This window comes from Clinocottus analis, unplaced genomic scaffold, assembly GCF_023055335.1.
Source record: "Clinocottus analis isolate CAN_PGR_092001 unplaced genomic scaffold, fCliAna1.0.p SCAF_11, whole genome shotgun sequence".
Classification (NCBI taxonomy): domain Eukaryota; kingdom Metazoa; phylum Chordata; class Actinopteri; order Perciformes; family Cottidae; genus Clinocottus; species Clinocottus analis.
Window position 1 is genome coordinate 14387775 of NW_027175832.1, and position 24952 is coordinate 14412726.

General features: G+C 42.3%; 1 protein-coding gene across 1 annotated transcript in view; it reads right to left on the reverse strand.

Annotated features, from left to right (window-relative positions):
- cdh2 (cadherin 2, type 1, N-cadherin (neuronal)) overlaps positions 1-3136 on the reverse strand; it is a 58761-nt gene extending 55625 nt beyond the window's left edge. Inside the window, exons 1-2 of the mRNA XM_068602378.1 lie at positions 2790-3136; positions 899-1007 (exon numbers count right to left, since the gene is read on the reverse strand). Coding sequence (XP_068458479.1) covers positions 899-1007; positions 2790-2849 — 169 coding nt within the window. The 5' untranslated portion in view covers positions 2850-3136. The remainder of the gene's footprint in view (positions 1-898; positions 1008-2789) is intronic.
- Positions 3137-24952: the final 21816 nt, after the last annotated feature.

Here is a 24952-nt window from a genome sequence, read left to right on the forward strand (position 1 = left end):
ATCATTATTTTTCACTTTCTTCTTTGCACCAGGTTATGTGTTTTTGCAAAGCTCTCGCGTCTGGCTTCCGCACAGAACGACGACTGCCGTGACAAACATTTTTGAAAGAGAATTAAATTGCTGTTATTACTACCACGGAGTGGGCTTAGCGATGCAACACTGTGAATGGATCCATTACCGTTTGGGATTTGAGCAGGAACCTTTAAGGCTTAAAAGCGTTTTTTAAAAAAAAGAAGAAACGGACTGAAACACATCCCCACGTATGGTTTGAATTTGGACTAAAGAGATGTTAAATTAGAACAAGACTGATGCACAATAATGGCATATGGTAAGAGGAATAATGAAATGCTACAGCATTCAAGGCACAGGGGCGTCTTTGGAGCTAGTTACTTGCTTGATCAAAGTTGTGCATCAAAAGTGTTCAAATCGCTGTGCAATGGACTTTTTTTCTGACCCGTGTGATCAACAGAGTTGTCCCACTTTTAACGACAGCGGTTAATATTCTTCGCAAACAAAACGCTAACTGCAAAACACAAACCGTTTAGCCGCAATGTATGATCTAGCACTTAGTGAACAACGTGCACATGTTTGAGTCAGCTAAAGAGAAAGAAAGAAAGAAAGAAAAAGTAATAAAACAGCATGTAAGCAAAACTGACAGGAGCGACATGGTTAAGTTGAACCACATTTGAGCTGGTTTACAAGGCAAACTACACCACTTGCAGTACAACATGGCTACACCGAAGCTAATTGTTTAAACATGTCAGGCTTGTTCTGATCCTCCCAGAAATGTAACACATGGAGGCGAACACACACACACACACACACACGCACAAATACACACGCACACGCACACAGAGACATAACAAGAATCCAGCAGTGCGAATATTTCACCACTCACCGTTGAAAAGGGGACGTCCTTTCTCCGTGATATCTGGCACCACAACCTTGTATACATCTTCAGAGAAGCCTGGTCTGCATGGTGGGGTGCCCCTGCCCTCTGCTGCAATCTGTAATGGAGGGGGAGGGAAAGGGGAGGAAGTGAGTGGGGGGCAGCGGGGGGGACAATGAGTCATAAATCAACCTTGAAAAAAAAAAAAGAAAAAGAATTGCACTCTGTTGCCCTCCAAAAACCTCTTGGTCACGTTCCGAAAGTCCCCAACAGTTGTACAAAAGCATCTGTTGTTTTTGCAGCAGGGACCGCAATTAGGATAATGAGGCCAAAAGGGTTAAGCATTAGCCAAAAAGCATGGCTAGGCAAGAACAAGCTCCATTTGTACCCCTGGAGGGGCCCGGGCCCAGGGAGGGGGCCACGACCAAGTCCCTCTGATCAACACACTCTTTACTCTGGATAAACATTCCACTCTGAAGTACAGGAACAAAGCAATGAAAAAAAGTAAATGCTGACGATCCACTGTCGTAGGAATAAACATTTAAGTGTAAATGTCGGAATAAACAAGAAAGAACAACTGCTGATGTCTAACGAGACTGCAAGGCGATCGCTGTGATCAATATAGTGCTTTTTTTTGTTGCCTCGTCTCGAAAAGAAAAACTCTGCTTAGGGTGTCAACACAAAGGGTTTGGAGAATAATGGGGATGTAGCAAAGCAAAGCAAAAAAAATATACATATCTGAATCTCTGAATCACTGGGTGTTTCCCTTAAGTATGAATGTTGCAGAAGATAAACAAATCACAAACAGTAAGAAAACCACAAGCGAGAGCATAACTGATGGTTCAGGTCCATGTTCAAATACACTACCATCACACAACCTCAGCATTGATTCAGAGGCCTGGCCTCGTTTGTTCTCTTTGCATGCACATCAGAAACAAAAATATGTAAAACTTGAAGAGTCCTGGTGGGAAAAAAAAGAGCATTGTGGGTATCTGTGCCACTTGCCATTTGTAATCACAGAAATTTTAATGGAAAATGCTTGCAGAGAGGGGGAGCATAAAAGCTGGAATTCTAGTTTCTGCAACCAGGATGTACAGTTGTGGACTGAAGTATCCACACAGACGCCACAGCTGCATTATTACTGTGCAGGGGGAGGGAGGAGGGTATTTTTTTTTTCTGTTTAGCAAAAGCACCTACATAGTCACTATAATTTCCCAAAAACAACATTAATAACGACGCACACTTTATTCTAACAGTGATAGCGTATGCGCTCCGCGTAGCCCGTGTTTTGTGCTGGACTACTTTTCATCGTTGCTTCTTCTTTTTTCTTTTTAACCAGAGGCAATTAACTCGCCGGGGGTTGGGGGTACACGCTGCAGCCGTCTGCATAAATATTAAACCTACACTAAATATAACCAAACGAGAACTGGGTTAGTGTGGTGGGCACGGTGTCGCCCAACTTCCCCGACAATAAAAGATTCAGCAGATTCAACTCTGAAACGAGGCTACGCCATCGCCAATTTTAACTCTTTTTTTTTTTTTTTTTTTTTTAATAGCTGGAATTAATTCAGTCAAACGTGCGTAGCGGTTGAGCTACACCGGGCACCTCGTGCGCATATAATACCCTCCCAAAAACGAACCGTTAGCCAGGTAGTGCACCACGTGCCAGACCTACTTTATTGTAAATATAAAATATACAACAAAATAAAAACCTGCACGCTATGTGAAGTGCCCGTCGGGGAGCTTTCTGCCCGACGGGGAGCTCGTAACTCAACAAATGTCGCCGCCGCCGAACAACAAAACAAGCGCCCCAAACACTGTCCGGCGGAAGTCCTGACCGAAACCGCTCCGTGGAAGAAAAAAAAACCATCTCAAAAATAAATTTCAAAAGACACATTACCTGCAGTCCTGCCAAGACCAGCAGCAGAAACAGACCGCTGCCCTCGTGTAGTGAGTACATTGGTGCGCCCGCGACTGCTTAATGTTCCCTCTGCTCGCTTTTTGGAATCCGTGTAACCCCTTCAAAATAAAAAAAAAAAGGAGCAATACAAGGGGGGGGAAAATTTAAAAACAATATCCGTCTGGTACAAAGCGTGGCCGCGGTGGAGAAAGGAGGGGAGGGGGGGGGAAATCACAGGTCCCTCTACGACAAAGGCAGTAGGAGGAGAGGTGGTGGTGGTTGCGTCGGCGGCAGCATGTGGCAGCCTCCTCCTCGGTCTCTATCCAGTCGGTACTGAGGGAGAGCGGTGCCTGGTACTGAGGCTGCAGCTCCCTCCCTCCCACCCAGTCAAGCACAAAACACGAAGAGAGAGAAGAAGAAAAAACAGGAAAAAAAGAGTCTATAAACCGCCCATCTCACTGTCTCTCCCTACTGGTCACACAGCCAATTTCACTGCAGGGACGGAGCAGCAGCCCCCTTCCCCCCTTCCCTTCTCTCCCCCTTCTCCCCCTTTTGTTAAACCTTCATCCCAAATGACAGAGTATTATAACATTCACACATAATAGTCATGTTCACTCACAGTGGGTGGCCGTCAGTTTTTAAGTTCACGGGGGTCTCGCCATTCATGGCTTTTATTTATTTTTTGTATTTTTGTTGTTGTCGTGATGAAGTAATTAATACAAGTAATGCTAATCAGTTTGAATCCATTCATTAATCCATATTTGATTTATGTTTTGTGTGCATCGGCTATTTTGTATAGAAAATGCAAAACTGCTGATACAGCCTTTGTATTTCTCCATTTGAATGACACAATATTAATACCAAGCATTTGTAATATGACTCTCATCGATGGGACCGAGGTGTCCTTTCCCTGTCCAAATTAAATCTTCTCACCGTCTCACCGTTTTAAATCACAACACCCTGGCCTCCAGTACTTGTTTAGCACGTTAGGATCACTTTGAGGTCACCATTTATTTGCTCATGGTCCGGTTTCACTTACTCACACTCATTAGGTTGGAATGAAGCTGGCATGGAAAGGCGACGCAAGACAAACCGAAAACCAGACACAACTTTGCAGTGTTTGCGCCTCGTCATACGCACTACATGACATGTTCACAGCGTCTCTATTTGAAAGTTACATTTGAAGTTATCAAATTAGTGCTGCGTTGCAGTTGTTATTTCTGATTGTGATAGACCGGGTTGTTTTGAATTCTATGGTTATTAGCGACAGACTCCTCTGCTGTCAAAGCCCTTTCTGAATGTCACAGCCATGAGCAATCCAGGATTCAATCAGTTGTCTCTCTGTCTGCATAAAGAGTAGCTGCTATTGATCATAAGGTGGAGATGTTGATCACATTGCCCTGAGATAATTGCTGTTTACTGCACGTTTGATCTGAAGGATTATTAATGGTCAATGTGTTGGTGCTAGATTTGTGTGTATGGGTCTTCCTCTCCCATGCACACACACACACACGCGCGCGTGCACGCACACACACACACACACACACACACACTCTCCCTCATTGCTACCGAAGAAGCTCACAGTTTCACAAACTATCACCGTGGAATTGTGCATTCTATTCATTCAACTTCGCCTAATCCTCAAATCCACGAGGAAAGCTTTTTTTCATGTCTCACTAAAATATGCAATGAATAATTCCCTAACATTATCTTCTCATGTGATACAGGCTGATGAAGGTTAAATTACCTTGGTTGTGCTGCTGACATCTAATTAACTACCAAGAAGCCCATGGAAGAGATTGCATCTGTGACACCGAGATTTTTCCGTTTTGGCACACAAGGAAAAAGGAAAAATATGTATCTATATACTTATTCCATCTCCAAATAATAAACAAGGGCTGACTTTTCTTTCACCTCCTCCTGGGCAATGTGTTGTTTTCCAAGTTATTGGCGTTTTGTGGCGCATGCGAGTATGTGATGGGAGCGATGCTGCTCCCCTCCTCCTACAAATCAAACCACCCGGTCCTGAGAGTGTCTTGTAATCCTAAACAAACAGTGAGCACTATCACTTCCCACTTGCAGTCGGTACACACACACACACACACACAGACACACGCATGCATGCATGCACACAAACACACACACCCCCTCATGTCACTTAACACTCTTGTCATTGATCAACAAGCCTGATTATCCACTTTAAAAAAATAAATAAAACTCTCTATAGACTAATTAATGCAATCAGTAGAAGAAAAGAAAATTAAGATATAAACAAAATTGAGATAGCATGAAAGACAGACTCTTCATGGTCCAGTTTTCCCCACAGCTAAGAAACTTCTTTTCACCCATGGCAGTCAGATTCAATGTGCACTTTGGCAGAATTGGGCAAGAGATCAAACCGAATGACCTGGTGATAATTGATAGTGTGTTTTGTACAAATATATGAAATCTAATCTAATTGAAAGTGGGATCAAAATGCTCCATCTTTTTTGATTAATGCAGAGGCGGTTATCTTTCATCAGCACTTGTCTAGAAAGGGTGTAGAGGGTGCGGGGGGGCAGCGTTGGTGGTAATCCAATTTGGACTTGGTGCTTTCAATCAAACAATATCATATTGCATTATTGCATGATTCATAGGACCAATCTGAGAGCCCCCCCCCCCCCTGCCCCAATCCCCCTCTCCGTGTGCAGCATATACCTGAATTTGGCATGCTCCAAAATGTGCAATCATAGGGAGGAATGTGCAATTCAAGGTCGCTGTGCGGTCTGTTGTGAACACATTCTCCCGGCTGCAAAACAGATAACGCTGCTTGTGTGAGGCGGCCGCGTGATGCATGTCGGTCGCGCTGCTGACACTGCTGTTGACACTGCTGTTGACTCCCTCATAAGCGCCCGTGTCCGAAGGGTTGGTGGCCCGGAGGGGGCCCTCCATTCAACACCTTCCGCTCCGCACAATTGGATGCAGGCGCGGCCTTGATGGCATTTGAAGAAAAAACGGGCGAGGTCAGCAACACTTTCACATCCGCGGCACTTCTTCATGCTGACTTTGTGTTGATACAGAAATATCACACAGTTCACACTCCGCTCCCACATACAGTAATACAGCGCTCAGTCATTCCTGCCGAAAGCCAAATATAGATGGCGACACACATGCGCGCAGCCCTCCTTCTCTTGAATTTGTCGGCTGCTTATGTAAATTGACGGAGGTGTGGGGCCAGAGTTTTACCAGTTTTCAATCGAAGACGGAGAATGTATTCTCTTCTGGTGTAAGCACACATATTTTGACGCCCCTCTCAACTTGGTCATATTACCTCGTCATTGACGATACCATGCCAAGTCAAAGGTTGGCAAATTAGTGACTGGAAAGGAGCGACCTCGTCCTTAAAGCCGTCGTCAATTCCAATCAAGTGCCATTGTCATGCATTCAATAACATCCCAGAGGACCACAGTATTGCTCTGATTATTCTCCTCTTGTGCCAGATCGTCTCATTCAATCTTTTATGCTATTTGAACAATGGAGCCAAATAGAGCTGTGTGTGTAATAGGTTGCACACACACACACACACACATGTGTGTAAACGTATGGTGCTTGATGTTGTGTCTGGCTTTCACAAGGATTTCACAGTGAGGTCACAGCATGTCACGCTCCACAAAACATAATGCACGGCATGTTTGAGACAAAAGTATTGCACAATCACTTTGCGGAACATGTGTAACCTTAAAAAGGATCTGATTATATTGTATTACATGCAAAGTGACAGTGACAAAGACAGGCAATTTCCGCTGAGCATTTCTTTTCCCTCTGTAATTTCTCGTGAAAGGACGTGTCAGGGAAGCAGCTTGGCACCACCCCCTTGTCGATGAAAGCAAAAGGCAAAATGCTGCTCCGCGAGCTCAGGCGGCAGCCCTTGCACCGTCTACTGAGTCACAGGGCTCACACGAGTGTGTGTCGGTCCCAATTTACGGACTGTAGTTCTTCGCTTGGGGGCCACATCTGCCTGCTGCATGCTGGTGTGGCACACAGAGCTAATAGTGATTGATTGCCTGATTAAAGGAAATTGTGTTGAACTCCAGCGCAACCCAAGAAGAAAAGAGAGCATCCTCGGTTAGTGATGCAATAAAAGTGAGGCTATTGATTTGTTGCGGAGCGCGTGCAAAAGAGCCAGTCGTCTCAATTATTCATCGCTCACTCGTTATCCTGTATTTTCTTTCCAACCAATCGCACCCAAGAAGCTTGCTTTGCATGCAAATTGTTTGTTTATTTGTTCATGATCGTATCAAGTATGTACCATACTTATGATTCTAACATAGGATGAGATGGCAGTGTAGAATAAAGGAAATTGAATTAGTCTTTCTTTTTTCTTCTTTGAAACATGAGAAGGAGCCTGCGGTGGTGCTGTGGTTTTGTGAGGCTACGCCGAGGCACAGCGGTGTGTTGAGCTGAATCCTAATATTAGCATGCTAACATGCTCACAATGCCAATGTCCACATGCTGATTGATGTTCAGCAGGTCTAATGCAGCTTAGCATGTTATGTCATTAGTTTTTGCAATAAACCAAACTCAACTAATTCAACTACTACAAGCTATCCATCCAACAGTTGTTGGGAGTTGTCTAACTCACAGACTAGTATTGCTACAACACAACCCAGTCAAGAGATTTTGTTTTTTGGCACTGTACGGTTCTGTAAATTACAGGATACATCGAATGTCATTGTTTCTGGAACAAAAATATGTTTCACAATAACGACAAACTATTGACTCGGTTTGAGCAGCAACAATAATGCGTAATGTAAAAAGGTAACAGCGCAACAAGGTAACAGCACGACAAGGTATCAGCGCACCATGTAACAGCACAACAAGGTAACAGTGCAACAAGGTAACAGTGCAACAAGGTAACAGCGCAACAAGGTAACAGCACAACAACCAACTTTCTTCCCTAACAAATGTAACACAGTTACATACACGTGTAAAGTAAATATATTCTGTTAATTTCACACTGGACATGAACAGCGGTGTCCCGAGTGAACGTCTTGCGTTCGTTTGTCTCCTCCAATCCGCCCCCAGTGGACTCTCACTTTTTATACTTATACCATGTAACTTTTAATGACAGTAGCGCTGATCTGCTCCAACCAAATGCAAAAATATTCGGACCTACAGGCAATTCAGAATTAAAGACGCTAAATCAGTGCTAGCCGCTATGCGAGCGCAGATCAGCGGCCGCGAGCTAGGCCGCGATCACATGTAAAAGCACGCACTAAAAGCAGTACGGCCGTCCCGGCTAAGATTACAGCACACACAGTGGGGGAGCGACTTCATTCTCAGCTCAGGTAGACATCACTCGACTATATTTTTACATGTAGAAAATAGTCGTTGGCCACAATATTCATTAATATAATTAATGTCATGTAGAAAATTAACCTCACAAGGCAAAAAGAAAATGTCATTCTTCAATGTTTTGAATCATTGAATAGCCATTTTCCTTATTGCATCATACAAGTACAGCAAAATCCTAATGTGCCCGTCACCTCAATGACAAGTTATGCTCATGTTATCCACTCCAGCAAAGGTGATCAAATCATCATCTCCCACTTTGTTTTTGAATGTCATGCCAGGAATATCGCAAAGTATCTGTCGAGCTCCTTTGCGTCCGGAGTGCGTTTTTGGTGTCTTCACTGTTTGCGGCTGGAACTGTATTCCCCATTATCACTATTGATCTGCGAGAAGACGACAAGGTCTCTGGTCGTGCCAGCCTGGCCTGTCTGATTTAGGGGCGGAGGAACAGCCTGTCTGAGCGCAGGCCGGGATGGATTTATATGAGGCGCTGCTGCTGATCCACCCGAGTGCCTTCCCCCATCTCACGCCAGCCTTTCTTATTAAGAGCTTCACTTTAGAGGCAGTTAGGGAATGAGCCTCTGTTTTCTTTAAAAAAAAAATATAGACATATAATCGCAAAGGTAATGAGATTATTAGGTTACTTTAATAAATGTTTTACTTTTTATTTAATGTTGTGGTTATCTTAATGTGTTCAGCGAAGAGTTTAGTTTTCCACATTTGTAAGATTGCTTTCATGCAAAAGGCACAGAAGCCTGATTACAAAAATGCGTTAATAATTACTGTGGGCTCAAGAAGGTGGCAAAGGGCTGCGTTGCTCGGCTGCGTAAAAAGGTGCAGTGGTTCATTAAATAATTCAAATCGCGATGAAAAATATGTAAAAGGCAAGTTAATATTGCACCATAATAAATGAAACATGGATGCATAATTATTATTATTAGTGTTGCAGTTGCTTTTGTCATGGTGGCATATATATAGCCATGTTTATTTTTAACACAATGTATCATATATATGTATGTATATGAACATTACAGATGAAAAACCTTCGAAAAAACACAAGGTGTTTTAATGAGATTTAAATAGGATCCTAATTCACAATAATTGACATACCTGTTCTAAAAGAGCCTGTGGGTGTTCGAATTTTTTTTGCCAATTTAATTTGAACAGGATTATTATCTTGAGGATAATGATATATTCACAGCTCATGAGCAGTCAGCAGATTAAGGTGCTGTTTTTCTTTCATTGGTTCAGAAAACTGCTGCAAAATAAAACATATAAGGAACATTTAAATTGCATCGCCGCCGCTTGTAGTGACACTGTCTGTGTTGCACCAACTCATCCACTCCCCACTCTTGACTTGCCTTCAATTTCAGTAAAGCGTACTTTCCCGACCATAATGTTAATCACTCAAATCATGAAAAGATTGAAAAGTAGCATGGGTTTTAGTTGAGGTTTTCATCCTCGTAGCATGGACGATGGGTCAAACCAATGATCAAAACACGATTTATATATAGGCTAACTCAGAAGGGCATTTCGCGGCCAAAGCAGCAGATGTTAGTGGCAGGCTGTTCAGAGCGAACGGTGCCTCATTTGGCTCGCTCAGGAGGTGATCATGAGACATATTGCCTTTATTCTCGCCCTCCACACACACACACAAATGACTCTCTTCACCCACCACCCGCTGGGGAATTCAGCAAAGCAAATATCAAAGGGTCAGCAGGAAGCCGCGCACCATCTGAAGTGAACCAGTTGAGGTATTCCAGGTGTCTTCCAGTGTTTAATGGTGAAAATTGTGAAATGAAAAGCCTCTCGTAGTCACAGCAGCGTTTGTTTTTTTTTGGTCAAAGGGAAGCGGAGTGATGCGTTGGCGTGACTCCCCTCAACACACAAAGCTTGCCTCAAACAGTACTTTTAGAACACTGACATGGTGAGGAATGAAGCTGTTTGCAGACGTCGGTTTAAATATCAGCTTTTGGAACGTGTCGGTACAGAGAGATGTTTGATTTTACTCTCCGGTAGTTTCACAAAAAGAAAATCTCGAGGACCAGTTTTCCGATCTAGTCGCTCAATTCCTCCCTCACCTTTCTTGGTGCCTAATTGGGTTTCATTGATTTACTCCCCCATGATGCTGGCTTGGCCAAGTCTCTGCTGACCCTGCAGAAAAATATCAGCCGGGCTGTCTAAAAGGCACTGTTCCGGCTACACACACACACACGCACACGCACACACACACACACACACACACACACACACACACACACACACACACACACACACACACACAGCAACCCCAATACAAGCAGTGAATGATTGTGTCAGTGAGCTGGAAGTGAGTCAACCTGCCGCTCCTGTGGCCCTCACAGCAGAAACAAGAGATCTGCGTCACACCGAAGCAACAAAAGGTTCCGGGAGGAGGGGTTGTGCCCGCTGCTCTGGGACTCTAGCACGGAGGGGGGAAATTGAGGGGGCCAACTGGCGGCCGTCAGGAGGCCTGGGGGACACAGCCACTCATCTGTGGCTGAGCAACCATGTGTCACCTTGAGCTCTCTGGAGGAGGTGTCCGGTCCCCGACCTGCTGGGCCAGGCGAGGTGTGAAGAAGGAGGCAGGATGAGGAAGAGGAGTTAGGAATCCAGCTTTCCATACGCCACAACTGTGACTCAGTAGATAGGAGAAAGAAAGAGAGACAGAGACAGAGAGATGAGAGAGAGAGAAAGAGAGAATAACTTGAAGGAAATTCAAGAAGAGAGTGAAAATGAAAACAAAAATCAAGAATACCGTCATCTTATTAATTCTGCATGGACCAATAGAGAAGGATAAGAAGGAAAGGATACAACACAGACAGAGCTTTGATACCAACTGTGTCCTCATTTCCTCCTCTCGACTCCTGTCCCCCTTCTGCCATGCATTATAAACGGCTGATTATGACAGTGACAGCTCCTCAGGTGTGCAGCATTTTAGATTTGTTATTCAGCTCGCGGGCATTGCTGTCCCTCCCTCTCACCACCTGCACGGGCACACACACACACACACGCACCGACACACACACACAAGCAGAAGTCCACACGCAAACAGACACACACCCACGCATGGACGTATTGCTCACAGCTGCTGTGTCAGCGGGACTCTGGAGCCGGAGAGAGAGGGGGATATTACATGAATCAGCCTCACTCAACCGCCGTATTCACAGCTCTATGATCCAAACTCTCTATTTAAATTGGGCTTTTATTGTTTGACTCGATTTACATGGGCCACTGGTGGGTTTCGTGAACTCTGGTTTGTTTAATTTTGGAGATGTTATTTCATTTTTTTTTGTGGACAAAATGGGCATACATGCATACTGGGAGCACATTTAAAAAGCAACCTGAAGCCAGATCTTAAAATGGATTACTCCAGCTTACTCATTAGCAGCACTAATGATCACTTGAAGTACACCCCAGTATAACTTTAATGTTCTCTGTACAATATTCAAAGCATTGAATTAGCTGTGGAAAGACAAAGTGGAGTTATGTCTTCAATGAAGTTGCCCTTCCTCCAAATTGCTCTGTGCTGTAGTTGACGGGCAACTTGAGGCGAGCGAGCGGCCGCTGCTCATTGTTTCAGCTGGTTACGCCGTCCCGACCAGCGGAGTCATCGCCGGAGCGAGGCGTCTCGCCTTCTGGTTCCCACTTGGGTAAACGCTTGTTTCTCCCATTTAGCACTGTTTGCCACTGGCTGCACTGTTGCCGCTATCGGCACCGGTATCGTCACGAGCAATAAGCCCCACGGCCGCGTGAAATTTGAAATTAAGCACCTTAAAATCTACGCATTACACTCATAAGATGATTGGTGAATGTGGGCTCTGCTCTACTTGTATCCCACAGCTTTAAAACAGCACAAATCAGTATTCCTATATAAACAATATAAGAATGATCAACCCTCCTTGGTAGCCAAGGGGTTGCAGTGCACGCCACGTTTCCTGAATGCCTCGGGTTCGATGACAGCCAGGGAACGATGTTCCATGTTATGTCGCTCTTTCACATCCCATTTTTCTGATTCCACACTGTCAAATAAAGGCCCAATGGAGCATTTAACAGCTAAAGAGCTGCTTATTTCCCCCAAGAGTTGGAAAAGACCGAAGCTAAGTGAAACGGAGAGTGGATATCGGTCTCTGCTGGATGTGTAAATAAGCAAATGTTTGCTAACAAGTTTGTCTCCACCACTTTATTAGGTTAATATATGTCAATGGTGTGTTTACAGCTTGTTTTGTTGACCTCAAGTGGTCCAAAAAAAATCAGCTTTAGGCCAAAATATTCTAAAACCCAGTCAAACAGTTATTGGCAAGATACAATTTTTCTGAAGCCAGTTGCTCATTGGTGGATGCTGTTATTGTAGGCGACGGCTGTAAATGATGTGAAGTTAAGTGAGGTCACCGTGTTATTTTTAATAACAGAAAAGCATCATAGAGCAAATGCTTCATTAAAAACACGAATGCAAAACATGATATACCTTTATCTATTTTAATTTATACCGTATTAAAAGGATCCAAATAGGAATAAAAATACTGACTTTCTGCAGTTTCAGTTTGCTTTTAGGATACAAATTGGCTTGCGAATCAACAGGATAGATGGAGTGAACATGCAGTGTGGTGAGAAGTAAGAATGTCAGGGCATGTTCAGAAAAAAAGAAAGAAAAAAAATTACATTCCTGAGGTGTTGATTTTGAGAAATTGCCTCTCATGGCATTTTTTTTGAAGTGCCTGTTATTTCAGCAGAGCCCACGGCTTAGCTCTCTAATTTGCTCCAGCTTTGGCTTCACTCTACCATGTAAATGCAATCAAGTTGCTGACAAAGTATTTCTGTTGGCGGGGCTGCCGTCTGCCATTAAAAAAAATATAGAAAGGAACCAAAAAGCACACACACACACACACACATAGGAAACTGATCTAAAAATAGAAATATTAATCACTTTGCCGGGTTTTGCTGTGGGAAATTTACAACCGGTTGCGGCTTCACCTTCTGAAGCCGTGTCGATTTCAACCCAGGAGTCACTTTTATTTACAATTCTGTATTTTTCCGCAAGTATTTCACAACCTAATCCAGCTTGACAGGGTTAATGCGCCGAGGTCCAGTGTACAGTGAGACAGATTGTCGACCTTTTGACATACAGAGTCACAGTCAACTTTTAATTAGCTTCTATGTTCACTTCATTTACTTTGCTTTTCTAACGTAGGCGGAGTTGCAAACAGTAGATATATTAGATGTGATGTAACCTTAGCGGGCTAACCGAGCATTAAACACTACATTAAGACTGATTGCCCGGCCTTACACATGAAAAGGTTACATCAACCTTCAATTAAAAACCCTCTTCACATTTCACACCGCTCAGAGAACCGCATTGTAAATGTTAGTATAATGGTGGCCGGGTCAGAAGCTGAAATGTTAATGATCTCATTTTTTTGCCCACCTCGAGGGTTAGAAATTAACTCTGTTAATAGACGTCACGTAGATTGGACGTTGCTGTTGCAAAGTTGAAGCTTCATAGGTCCGTAATGCACGCAGCAGGAATCAATATACAAGTGCATGTGTTGGTGGTTATATTCTCCAAAGGCACCACTCTCAACATTATGCAAGATAATCCCACAAAGGTTGTTGTATTTCAATATGAATGTTTTAATTAAGGACCAAGCTAGATTTTTTTCTTCTTCATGCTATAGATATCACCAGCTGTCAGTCAGGGCTGCGGGCAGTCTTGGCTTACTTCACGGCGTTGCATCTCGGGGACTCTGTTGGAGCATCTGTTGGCGAGAATGCTAGGACTCAGACCCCTTGAAATAAGACTTGAATCGATACTGACAGAGAGGCTCTTATGAATGTCACGGCCTCCTGAGTGCGATGACAAATTGTATTGTGGGTAGAGTTTAGGATTCCGGTGACAAAGTGTCATCTTGCATTAGCTCGCTGTAGATTGGCGGATCGGGCCAAACAAGGTGGCAGTGAGGTAGTCAGCGCAGGAGACGACTCCCTCCTGACAAGCTTGCCGAAAGCCGTTCAAGCGCTGAGAGGCAAGAGCCGGCGTTGCCAAGCGATTTTTAAGTTCTCCGGTTTCACACTGCTCGCTGTGAACCGCATGATTTCCCATTTCCCCGGTGCCTTTTCTTCCTTTTTTTTAGGGGATTTTTGGTAGACACACATATAAGTGCCATATGCTTTGGAAATCTAAGAACACATTTCTAAAGCCAACTCGGAGCGCCTTTTATTTTCGTCAGATGAAAGCTAAAAGCTCCTGCTTATCAAACCTCCCCATCCACAGTATTAACTTGGAACGAGTCGAACATTCAGCCTCCCTGCGGCATCATGTTGGAATCACAAAAATATGGAGGCGGAAAAGAGGGGGAACCCAGCTGAGATTTACCGCTTACCGTTACCTGCATTTCTATTCTTTAGCAATTTGTTGAGCAAATGGAATGGAACTATAAAGGAGCTAAAGGTGACTGTGCTTTCTTATTTATTCCCCACAATATGGTAGACATTTAGTGCCAGGTTTTAGGAAACTAGAAGAAAACCTCCATGCACTGCCACATCTGAGCTCTTTTGATCTCCCTTTGCCTCTCATTCTATGTTCTTCTTGAAGTCTCTCTCTCTCTCTCTCTCTCTTTCTCTCGAAGGCTTTGCTCTTATGCTGCAATTTAAATTCAGAATTTAATTAACAACAGTTAATAGAATTCTATTTTTAACTTGTTTTATGCTATTCAGTTGCACATTTTTAAAGTCCTACTGTATCTGCTCTGAATCACCTTGTGACAACCTGTAGTATCACCTCTAGGATTACAATTTTGCTAACCCCTGCTCCCTACCCTCCACCTGCTAACCCTCGGTCCTTACCCTCCACCTGCTAACCCCCGGTCCTTACCCTCCACCTGCTAACCCCCGCTCTCTACCCTCCACCTGATAACCCCTTGGGATTATTTTTTTTGTTTGCTCGATTGTCTTTCTATTTTGTTTTTCTTTTGTTGTTTGTCTCTGTCCTGTTTAAAGTGTCTTTGAGCATCTTGAAAAGTGCTATATACAATTAAGGTATTATTGTTATTATTAGTCACACAGGCCAAGAAGCAACTTTGTGACTTCCTTGTCTCAAAAGCTTTGAGCTGAAAAGCTGTGCACGTTCACTGTCCTCTCCCAACCTTTGCTGGCAGTCCGGGAAAAAAATAGGTCAGAAATGTGGCTGGACATGCATGGGAACTCACTTTGCTTTGTGTCGAGCATTATGTTTGCTGGGTCTCATCAGACATCTGAGATTCAGCCCTCTGGGTGAATATAATGAATGCTATCAATAGGATGCTGAAAATTGTCCTTGCAATATTATGATGTTAATTCAATTTGTATTCCCACTTTGCAATTTGAAAGGACAACGTGGCATCTCCCTGCATGCAAAGCAGGGCGGGAACAAGTTATCTTATAACAGCTAATTAGATGTATTATGTGTACAGTGACATGTTAAACAGGCTTCTCCTACCAGTGTCCTTCATGGGCCGCACTCTTGTTTGTGATTAGGCCGACCATTAATCCTGCCAACGGAGTTGAAACATCTGGCTGCCTGTGTCTCACAGGGCTCCTCAATCTTGTCAAAAATATTTTATTTTTGTTTTGATGTATTGTTGTTTGGGCTGAAGTTATTTCTCAATGAAGACTGATTTCCTTTTTTCTATTTATTTATTTTTACCACAAACCTGTTTGTTAAACAATTCGGGGCTAAACAGAGATATGGATGAATATCCATAACATCTGTAGATGCTGTGCTGGTCCCAAAAAAAATAATAAAACATAGGCTAACTCTAGCAGGGTGTACTTCTTTATTATATGATCTTGGTAAACGTCTTATTTATTTTTAAGTCTGTCTTTAATTGAATAAACGTGTGGTCATATCCCGCTTCTAATTTCCATTCTCCAACGTTTTTCATCACGAGATAAATCTTCCATACAACCACAAAAGCCACACGGCTGAGGACATATGAGGCAAGTTGAAAAATAAGTTGTCAGCGTTATTGATTTGTCAACAACTGGAATAATCGACCCATGCACGCCCAAGTCCGAGCGCCTCTTAAAATACAGAGCAAAATGAATGTTTTTCAGGGCGTACCATAGCAAGATAAACAAGGTTTCCACATTTCAAAAAAACAAATGAATGCATTCTCGTGTCTGAAGGGCTATCAACACCATCCTGATCTGTTGATGATCGTGTCCGGTCTGAGCATGCAACGGTCTGCGGTTGTTTACCGTCTCCGCTCCTCCCCACCGCTTTGCTAAATGGGATATCTCTAATGCTGGCACAATAACAAATTACCTGGTGCATTTGCATACTGTTGTTGCAGCCCAGATAATTGCTTCAAATAATCACCCCTGATTTGCTAATGGACCTCTATTATAGCTTATCCGTACATTTGTGCAACTACATGTGGTCATCGAGCACAATCAAAAAGGCGCGCGAGCAATTTGCTTCCCATTTATTTGATGAAACGGTGACTTTCACATTTATGTCGCCTTTAATATAATTTTAGCGGAACAAGAGAAATGGCACAAATGTTTGCTTTTCAATGAGAGTACTTAATCTCTGTTTTTCTCTCTCTTCTTTTTCTGCACCCTCTCTTGGTAAAACATGCCAGAAATTGAGAAATTGTGTGGCTCCACGTCTGGCCTCTTTTAGCCTGTAGGACTGCCCTGAGATGGAGCACTGCAGTTAACTTCACTGCAAACTTCCAAGTGAATATTACCCAGTTGATGGAATAATAACAGTTGGACTCAGACGTTACTTCAGGCCTATTAGAAATCATTGCAACATCTCCCATTCACCTTTGTTTGGATGGACAGTTGAAACGACCACTTGGAAGCTCTGCTGGAAATCCTATAAAATAGAAATAATGTAACCACATTCCTTCGCAGCACGTATTTATTTTTTCGTCGTTGTTATATTCATAAACCCCGGATGTCAATCGCTAATATTAGTCTCCTGTCCGAGAAATGTCAGAGCTTTTGGTGATATGTAATAAAAACTGAAAGGTCAGACATAATCTTAGTCAGATAGGGTGAACAAATACTTACCACACCGAATGAATAGCTTAGCGGTTATTCACTCAAGTTCCGGCTGAAACCGCTCCAGTGATTGTGAGACTTTGCTCAAGTGCTTGCAGCAATTCAGTTTCACCCAGAGATATAGATTTAAAGGCTTGGGAGCTTCTTTCTCTTCGGAAATACCTTGAACCGCAGTGACACGTCCTCCCTGACCTGGCACTAACTTTGCTAACAGTCACATGTGTTTTAGCTCAGCGTGATGACAGGGGAGCGCAAACAAGATGGATGGCAGTCAAAGTAAGTACAGTATTACAACCCAGAATACGGTGGAAAGGGAGTCTCCTTTGTCTTTAATTGCTGGATTCATACAAGTGATGTTCTTTCACAGAGAGAACTGAAAGCAACAGTTTATTTGGATAAACAAACCCCACAAAAAGTCAACTAAAAGACCAAATTACTTGATCGAAAATTGTGATGCAGAAGTAGTCAAGAAATTATTAAGAGTGTGCCGATTTTATCCACTGGGACGATAATTAATGTTACAGCATTTAGCTAGCTTGAGCGGAAATTGAGTAAGCTAGCTAGCGCTAAAGAGAAAATTGTTTTTTTCGCCCAACGGAGTAAACTGGTTCTAAGGAAACCGGAGGAAGGAATAAGTTACAGCCAAATAAAAGTGCAACAAGTCAAAACACATGTCAACAAATATTTTACAATGGAGGACATTGTTATACTAAATATTGTTGCGCTGTGTGTTACTTTGGAAGCTGCCGCTAATTGGCCAAAACGAGGACGTCGCTGGAGGATACCTTCCTTGCAATGACTTGAAGGAGAGTTATCCTGTTTATTATTATAGTTTTATTTTTTTCCCCACACTGACACTCTCCTGCTGCTTTGCTGTTGGTATATTAGTGCGTCACACACTGTCTATGGCTCTCTATTATTTTTCAGAATCAGATATCAGAAACGTTTAGTGCCACGTAAGTTATTACAAACGATTATTTGTCCTGGCGGAGGGTGCATCATAAAACACAACAACAGCAACAGCAGCAACAACAACAAGGAACATTCAACTGTACGAGTGAAAGTATAAAATTTAGATAAAAAACAAGTACATTTTTATTTATTTTTTGCTATGTTTCGTCTATATAGTTGCCGTCTCGCTTGCTGTGAAATGTCAGAGCTTGGTTTTGTGTTGCTACTAATCACTAGTTTCGATGCCACTGAAGGCACTGACAACCTATCAGCCACTTCTTAAAAAGATGGAGCCTTTTAAAAAACTAAAATGTGTTTTTAGCACCCGCTGATATTGTGGCAGCGTGGCGAAAATCGTGGCAGCAATGATGGACGGAAAAAATTGCCCAGCATAAAATGACACCAAAGGCAGCTGATATGAAAACAGAGGAGCAGTGGTATTTTTGAAACATTTAAGGATGACCTGTAATGCCTCATGTCTGTTCTCACACAGAACAGTATCCCCATTACTCTCAAAAGACAACATAGACGTCTGGAAGAAGCTAATTAACGAATCTGTAGTTTTGCATTTGATCCGTGGTTTTAATTTTTTACTCTGCACTGGAAATCATGCCCCTTTCATTTTCCCGAGTGGAAATAATGTTTTAAAGGCAATTTTCTGAGAGAGTTGACCAGGGTTAATAAAATGTCACAGTACTTTGAATGGATAAGATTAAAAATGACAAAGCGTGGTCACAGTTGGATACAAGTTATATACTGCTTTCTACACCTCGGATACTTATTGCAGTTAATGGGTATGTGTGGCTGATTCAAAAAAGCAGCAAAGCATTTTTTGATGCCTAATTTTAGTTGAGCATGATCATCATCAAAGCCATTCTGATGCGTGAAACAAAAACAGGAGGCCAATCGTAGAAAAAGGACTTTTTGATACGAAAATCAAAGCTTCTTTTGGTGTCAAACTGTCACAGTACAGCTGATTAAGGTGTTACAAAAAACAACAACTGCATTCTCAGGCTTAAGATGTGGCACCGGTGCTGTTGTCACATGCAATGACAGTTGGGATCTGGAGTACGCCATCATGAAAAAGATATTGCTGTTCACCTGACATGGGAAATCTACTCACTTAATAACTGATATGATTAAATTTCTTCAAAGCAGACGCATTGAATCAGGACTTGCGTTTCTAGGAAATAAAGGTACCCACTCTCTTAAACAATGAAGCAGTTTTCTGTCCAATCAAAAAAGATGGAGCAGCATTTTGCAGGTATTTAACATTTACTAGACAGGGGATAAAGGTTTTTTTTTCTAGCCTCCTCTATTTTTCTGCAAAAAATGTGATAACACTAAAAGGATGGCAGGCATTTTTTAAAAAACTTTTTTTAAAAATCCAATGGAACAAAAGAGCAAAAAAAAAGTGCCTTAGATGCTATTGTTTTTGTGCTGATTGATTTACATAAATTTACCCTGAAATATAACATAATTAGCACACAAGGTCTTTTTTTGTTTCCACCCGCAAATCTATCGCAGTAGTTAGGGCGCTCCACTCTGTAGGGAGACTATAGCTGTGCATCATTTACCACTTACTGTATCTGCGTTTTAAGACCACTGTAATCAGATATTATAATGGTGCTGCTGTGCAGAGGGCAGAGGTTTTTCAAACTGCTACTGTAGAATTAAGGTGGTAATTACAGAGACAAATCACTTGAGCTTGTCCACAACTGTTGGAAAAGTTTAAAACCAATTTGTGAACCTATTAAACGAGTTTCAGTAAACACGTTGCATGTTGATATCTCAGCCAGATGAGATGCGGCTGGAGGATATTCTATTCTATTATTGAACATTGTAGATATTGACCAAAACAATATTATAATTGTTTCTCTAATGGTTGTATGACTTTGTTTAATGGTTCTAAGATTACAGTAAGAGTAAGGGATGCACCGATCTGACTTTTTCTGGCATACAGGATGCATTGGTGTCACGTCTGTCCACGACATGGAGCTGAAAATACTGCCCCTTGACCGGGATGAGTAGACACACGTTTTGGTTTCAGCACACACAAAAGAACCCACTCTCACACCGTTTTTACCGTTTATACATGGTTGCGTATACAGGCCACTGCAGTTACGAATCCTTACGGAACTTCTTGCTTTTCCTTTCGCCGATCGTGTTAACAGGTTCGAGAGCAGCCGCACGGCCTGCAGCAGATCGTAGTCCCAATGCGGTGTCCCTCCAGAGCAAGAGCTCTGAGATTGAAGCAGTACATCATTCTCGTTGGCACTGTGAGCATTAACACGGCAAGAAAACAGGTTTTTGAACCCTTCCTCTACGAATGTTTGGGCTAAATCCCGAGCAATTTCACGGTGAATTTGCTGTAAAAACAAAAGGGTTAATCAGAGAGGCAGGTTAGTGTAAACCTTGGTGCTCAAGGATACTCACAAGGCTGTGCAGACATCCCCCTTGAAACAGCATTAGCCTAAATTATACTACTCAATCATTGCTTATGGCTCCCTTGCACTGTGTCAGCTTGTGAATCTGCAGAGACTCCCCATTCTGCCTACATCCGTTCCTTGTTTTCTCCCCACCAAGGACGTAGTGTTTTCATCACAATTCCTTTGTATCTTTGTTTGATTGTTTCCACCATTTAAAAACATTTAAATGCATGAACAGTGACCTTTTGTGAATTTGCTTTTATTGAAATCCCTTTTGTTAGTCCTGCAGCCTTGAACAAGAAGGCTTTGAGAGCTTTCTGCGGTTAATATTTCTGAATGTCCTGAACATTCAGTAGGAGTGTGAGCTTGCGACACTTGTAACCAATCCCACTGCTTGTGAAAGTCATTGTAACAGCCAGTCTCAGGAAGTAGACCGAACAATCCATTGGCTGAGGTGTCTTTTATGTGTGATTGTAAGCTTTTTTTGCCTGTGACCAATTCAATTCTTGCACAGGCGAAGAGATGAGGCAAGCTGATTTTTTAATAGGGATAATAAGTCCCTAACTATAAATTATGTACATGTGTGCAGTTTCTAACCTTTTCCCATATCTATGACTCCCCCTTTTCATGGCAGTCAACGGAAATGGGAAGAAAAATAGCAGATGATACACAATATACATAACCCAGGAGAGAGAATAATTGCAAAATAAAGTATTGGAGAATCTCACTGAACATGAATGACTTGGTGCCATTTTGCATTTTAGGTCATGTTTGGCAGTTGTGGACCTCAAATGAACAATTATGGTCGTATAGCCTCTCAGATGTCTTACTAAAATGCCACTAAAAACGGAATTCTGCATTTTGGAGCGTTATCGTCTGTGTTGGGCAAACAAACTGTTAATGGCAATACTTGTGCCACAGCTTCCATTTGTTGAGCCAAACGTTACCGGACCGCAGTGGTAGACTGAGTACGTCATCAAGCGAGTTACTTCACAACACAACATGGCAGCGCATACTTACAGTATGTTTACCTTGAAGCAGTTGTGAAAACACATGTGATTTGTTTATGACAACACACATCTAATTTTCATATTGTCGTATTGCAACTTTGTAAGGTTGACTTTAAAGGTTATTATTGTAATTCACAACATTAAATACTTCCTCTGACGCTGGCTTAAATGACAGTGTAAGGAGTTGGAAAAGTGGGAGTAAACTAGATGAAACAGCTGCATCTCTTATTGTAGAATGCAGTCCTTGTAGAGATGTGTTGGTATGCTTGATCTTCCCCGCTGTAGTACTGTGGATCTTGGCTGTGCACTGCACACTCGTGGTCCAAGCTGACGACAGAACCTTCATGTGGCGCGGAGAGCTCTGCCAGAACGTGGCGGGCGGAGAGCCGTCAGCAAATACCTCACTGAGATTCAAATGTGGCAAAATGCAGTTATTGTTTTCATGGGGATTTAGATGGAGCCGCTTGGAGAGAAGGGGAGGGGGACAGGGGGGGGGGGGCTCTATTCATTTATTCTGTCACCACTGAGCCACTCGGCTGTATAACTGAATTGATGCACTGTGACAGTCTTAAGCAATTTCTTTATCTATTCTTCTCCATCGTATTGAGAAATTACAGCTGATACAGTGTAGAAAAGTCGTGGATTTTCCCAACTGAAACCCAAGCGAACTTTATAAAGCTCATAACACCATCTGAGCCCGCGTATTGAGTTTTGTTCCTCCGTGACCCGTAGATCAAAGTAATGGACTATCGGAGGCTGTACTCTCCAAACTAAAGAGGCTTGAGCTACTGAGCAGTTTAATGGTTTTGGGCAGGTTCTTAATTATCGGACAGTTTCCACTGAGTGATTCCGCTCTTATGGAAGAGCAAGGCAATTCTACATTTTCACCTGATCAATACAATGAGGATGTTTAATAAGAGGTACATGAACAGGCTTCAACAAATCAATTAAGAGTCAGTTATACAGGCTGGCAGCAATGCAATTACATTAACCTAATATGACAAAAAGAAGGTTCTAACAGCATTGGCGTAATAAAAACACATTTGCCATGATGTTATTGTGATGACTTTTTCAAGACAATTGCCTTATAGTTCAATGCGTATGATCTTTTCAAGCACATTACAAACGAACGTGACGCCCAGTGTAACCTGCAACATTTTCTTGACCTTTGCGCCCAGCAGACTGCTCTCTGAGGTCTGTCCTTGTTCTCCACGCTGTTGTGAGCATCTCGCACGAATGCTCTGTTAATGGTCCGATGACTTTTTTGTTCCAACAAGTTCAGCGGGTCAGACGTGCCATCCATTTTACTTTGGTCCGAGCTGGTATCGATCCCTCCTAAGCGGAGCTTCTTTTTCTCCCTGAGCGGGGATTTCTGTCGCAGCGAGGGGAAAAAAGATCCTCCTCTCTCCACTTATCTGGGGCCACACTCGCCACACCTCCAGACAAGCTGTAAACATTGATACGGTACAGCAGAGCGGTGTTAAGCTGATACATTGCAAGTACATTTTTCTTTCACAGCACTGAATGTACTTGGTGGAAATGTACTTCATGGAGAATAATATGCTTTTGAAGATAGTATATATATATATAAATATATATATATATATATATATATATATATATATATATATATATACATATATATATATATATATACATATATATATATATATATATATATGTATATTTACACAGCTCCATGTGCTATTCTTTTTTATTTGATATTGATATGAAATTATCCATTGATCAATATTACGACGTGAACAATTGTATTTCGTTACATACAAAGACATTGCTACCCTCACCAGTCTTCCATGGAAATACTAGTCGGTTCATCATATTATTGTTTAATATTTCATTTAATTAATTAGTGTTCAACCTAAGACAGCGGTCCCCAACCTTTTTTGCACCATGGGCCGGTTTCGTGGCAGACAATATTTTCAATATTCATTCTTTCTGTGCAGCCTGGTACTAACCGACCCGCGGCCCAGGGCTTGGGGGCCGCTGACCTAAAAGATTAAATTGTGCTAAACTCAGTTTTCTGTTCGCTTTCTTACTTTCAGACGAGTCGACTATAGTCGAGAGAATATATTTCAAACCAATGTGCTCAATGCTATTGATCACATATGATATAAAGAGTGGTCAAGGCCTGCCTTTGAGGATTTCAATTGGTTTAAGACGGCTTCCCCAGACCCTTTTCATCTGCAGGCATATCTACAATGTGAAAATATAACGACGGTATACTGCTGCCATATTTCAAAGGTATCGGGCATACACTTGGTTGTCACAAGGTCATTAAGAAAACAAGAAGATATGAATATTTCTTCAGTAAATACTGTTTGGAAACTCAACAATAGGAGATATACTTTGCAAAGTGATTCCTGTGGGCATTGAGTCTAGACAACCAGGTGATTGTTCCGCGATCAGGTGCTACAATTTTTTTGAAACTGCACTCTGACCAAACATTTTCGTCCAGCGTGTTGAGCTGTAACGGACCCTGTAACCGTTCTTAGATTGTTATGGACACCATGTTTTGTGACCTCTTTTGAACGCCTAGTCCTGTCTAACACTTAAGGCGCACTTTTCTTTTTTTCTTTCAAAACAGACTGAATAATTTAGTTTTTAAGTGGAGTTGCCCTGAAAGCAAAGAGTGAGCTCGTCTGTAGTGCAGTGAAGTGCCCTCTACATGGAGATGTTAGAGTTGCTCTCTGACAACTCGGCGTAGTGTGCTTGAAAGTCATTTTGCAAGAGTTTCATCAGTCATGCATAATCTTTCTTTGATGCACACGGCCGGCGACGGTGTGTTATGTTAGCCTGCTTTTTAATGTGAGTGACAAGGTTTTCCTGAGCCTGCTGATACCTCAGGTAGATAGCCTTCTGGCATTTAAATTGTTTCACGCCTTACCTTCTCTTCCAGTTGGTCCTTTATTTTTAACTGATTCCTTTTTATCTTACGTGATTGCGACGATGCAAGGTAACATAGTTCCAGAACAGTGCTGCACTGATGGTTTAAAGCCATTGCTAATTACAGTATAATTAAAATATACATCTTTCTATGTCACACCACCACAATACACTTTAAAATAAAACAGTTTCCTGCACAATGTTCTATAAATGTATACATCAAGGGTCAGCATTCGGCCTTTATACCTGGGGTTAATTAGATTGGGTTGAGTTCACAGCCCTTGCTGGAGAAAGTTGATTGTCGAAATGTAGTTCTACAATGTGGTATTCTACAGTTGCCATTCATCACGTTCCCAGTGGTGAATCATTTTTTTGACTGTGGGTAGGGATGCACCGACCCGACTTTTTCAGAGTGATAACTGAGTTTTGGCTATCGGCCAATACAGGGTGTTTAATTAATGAGCTATAAACC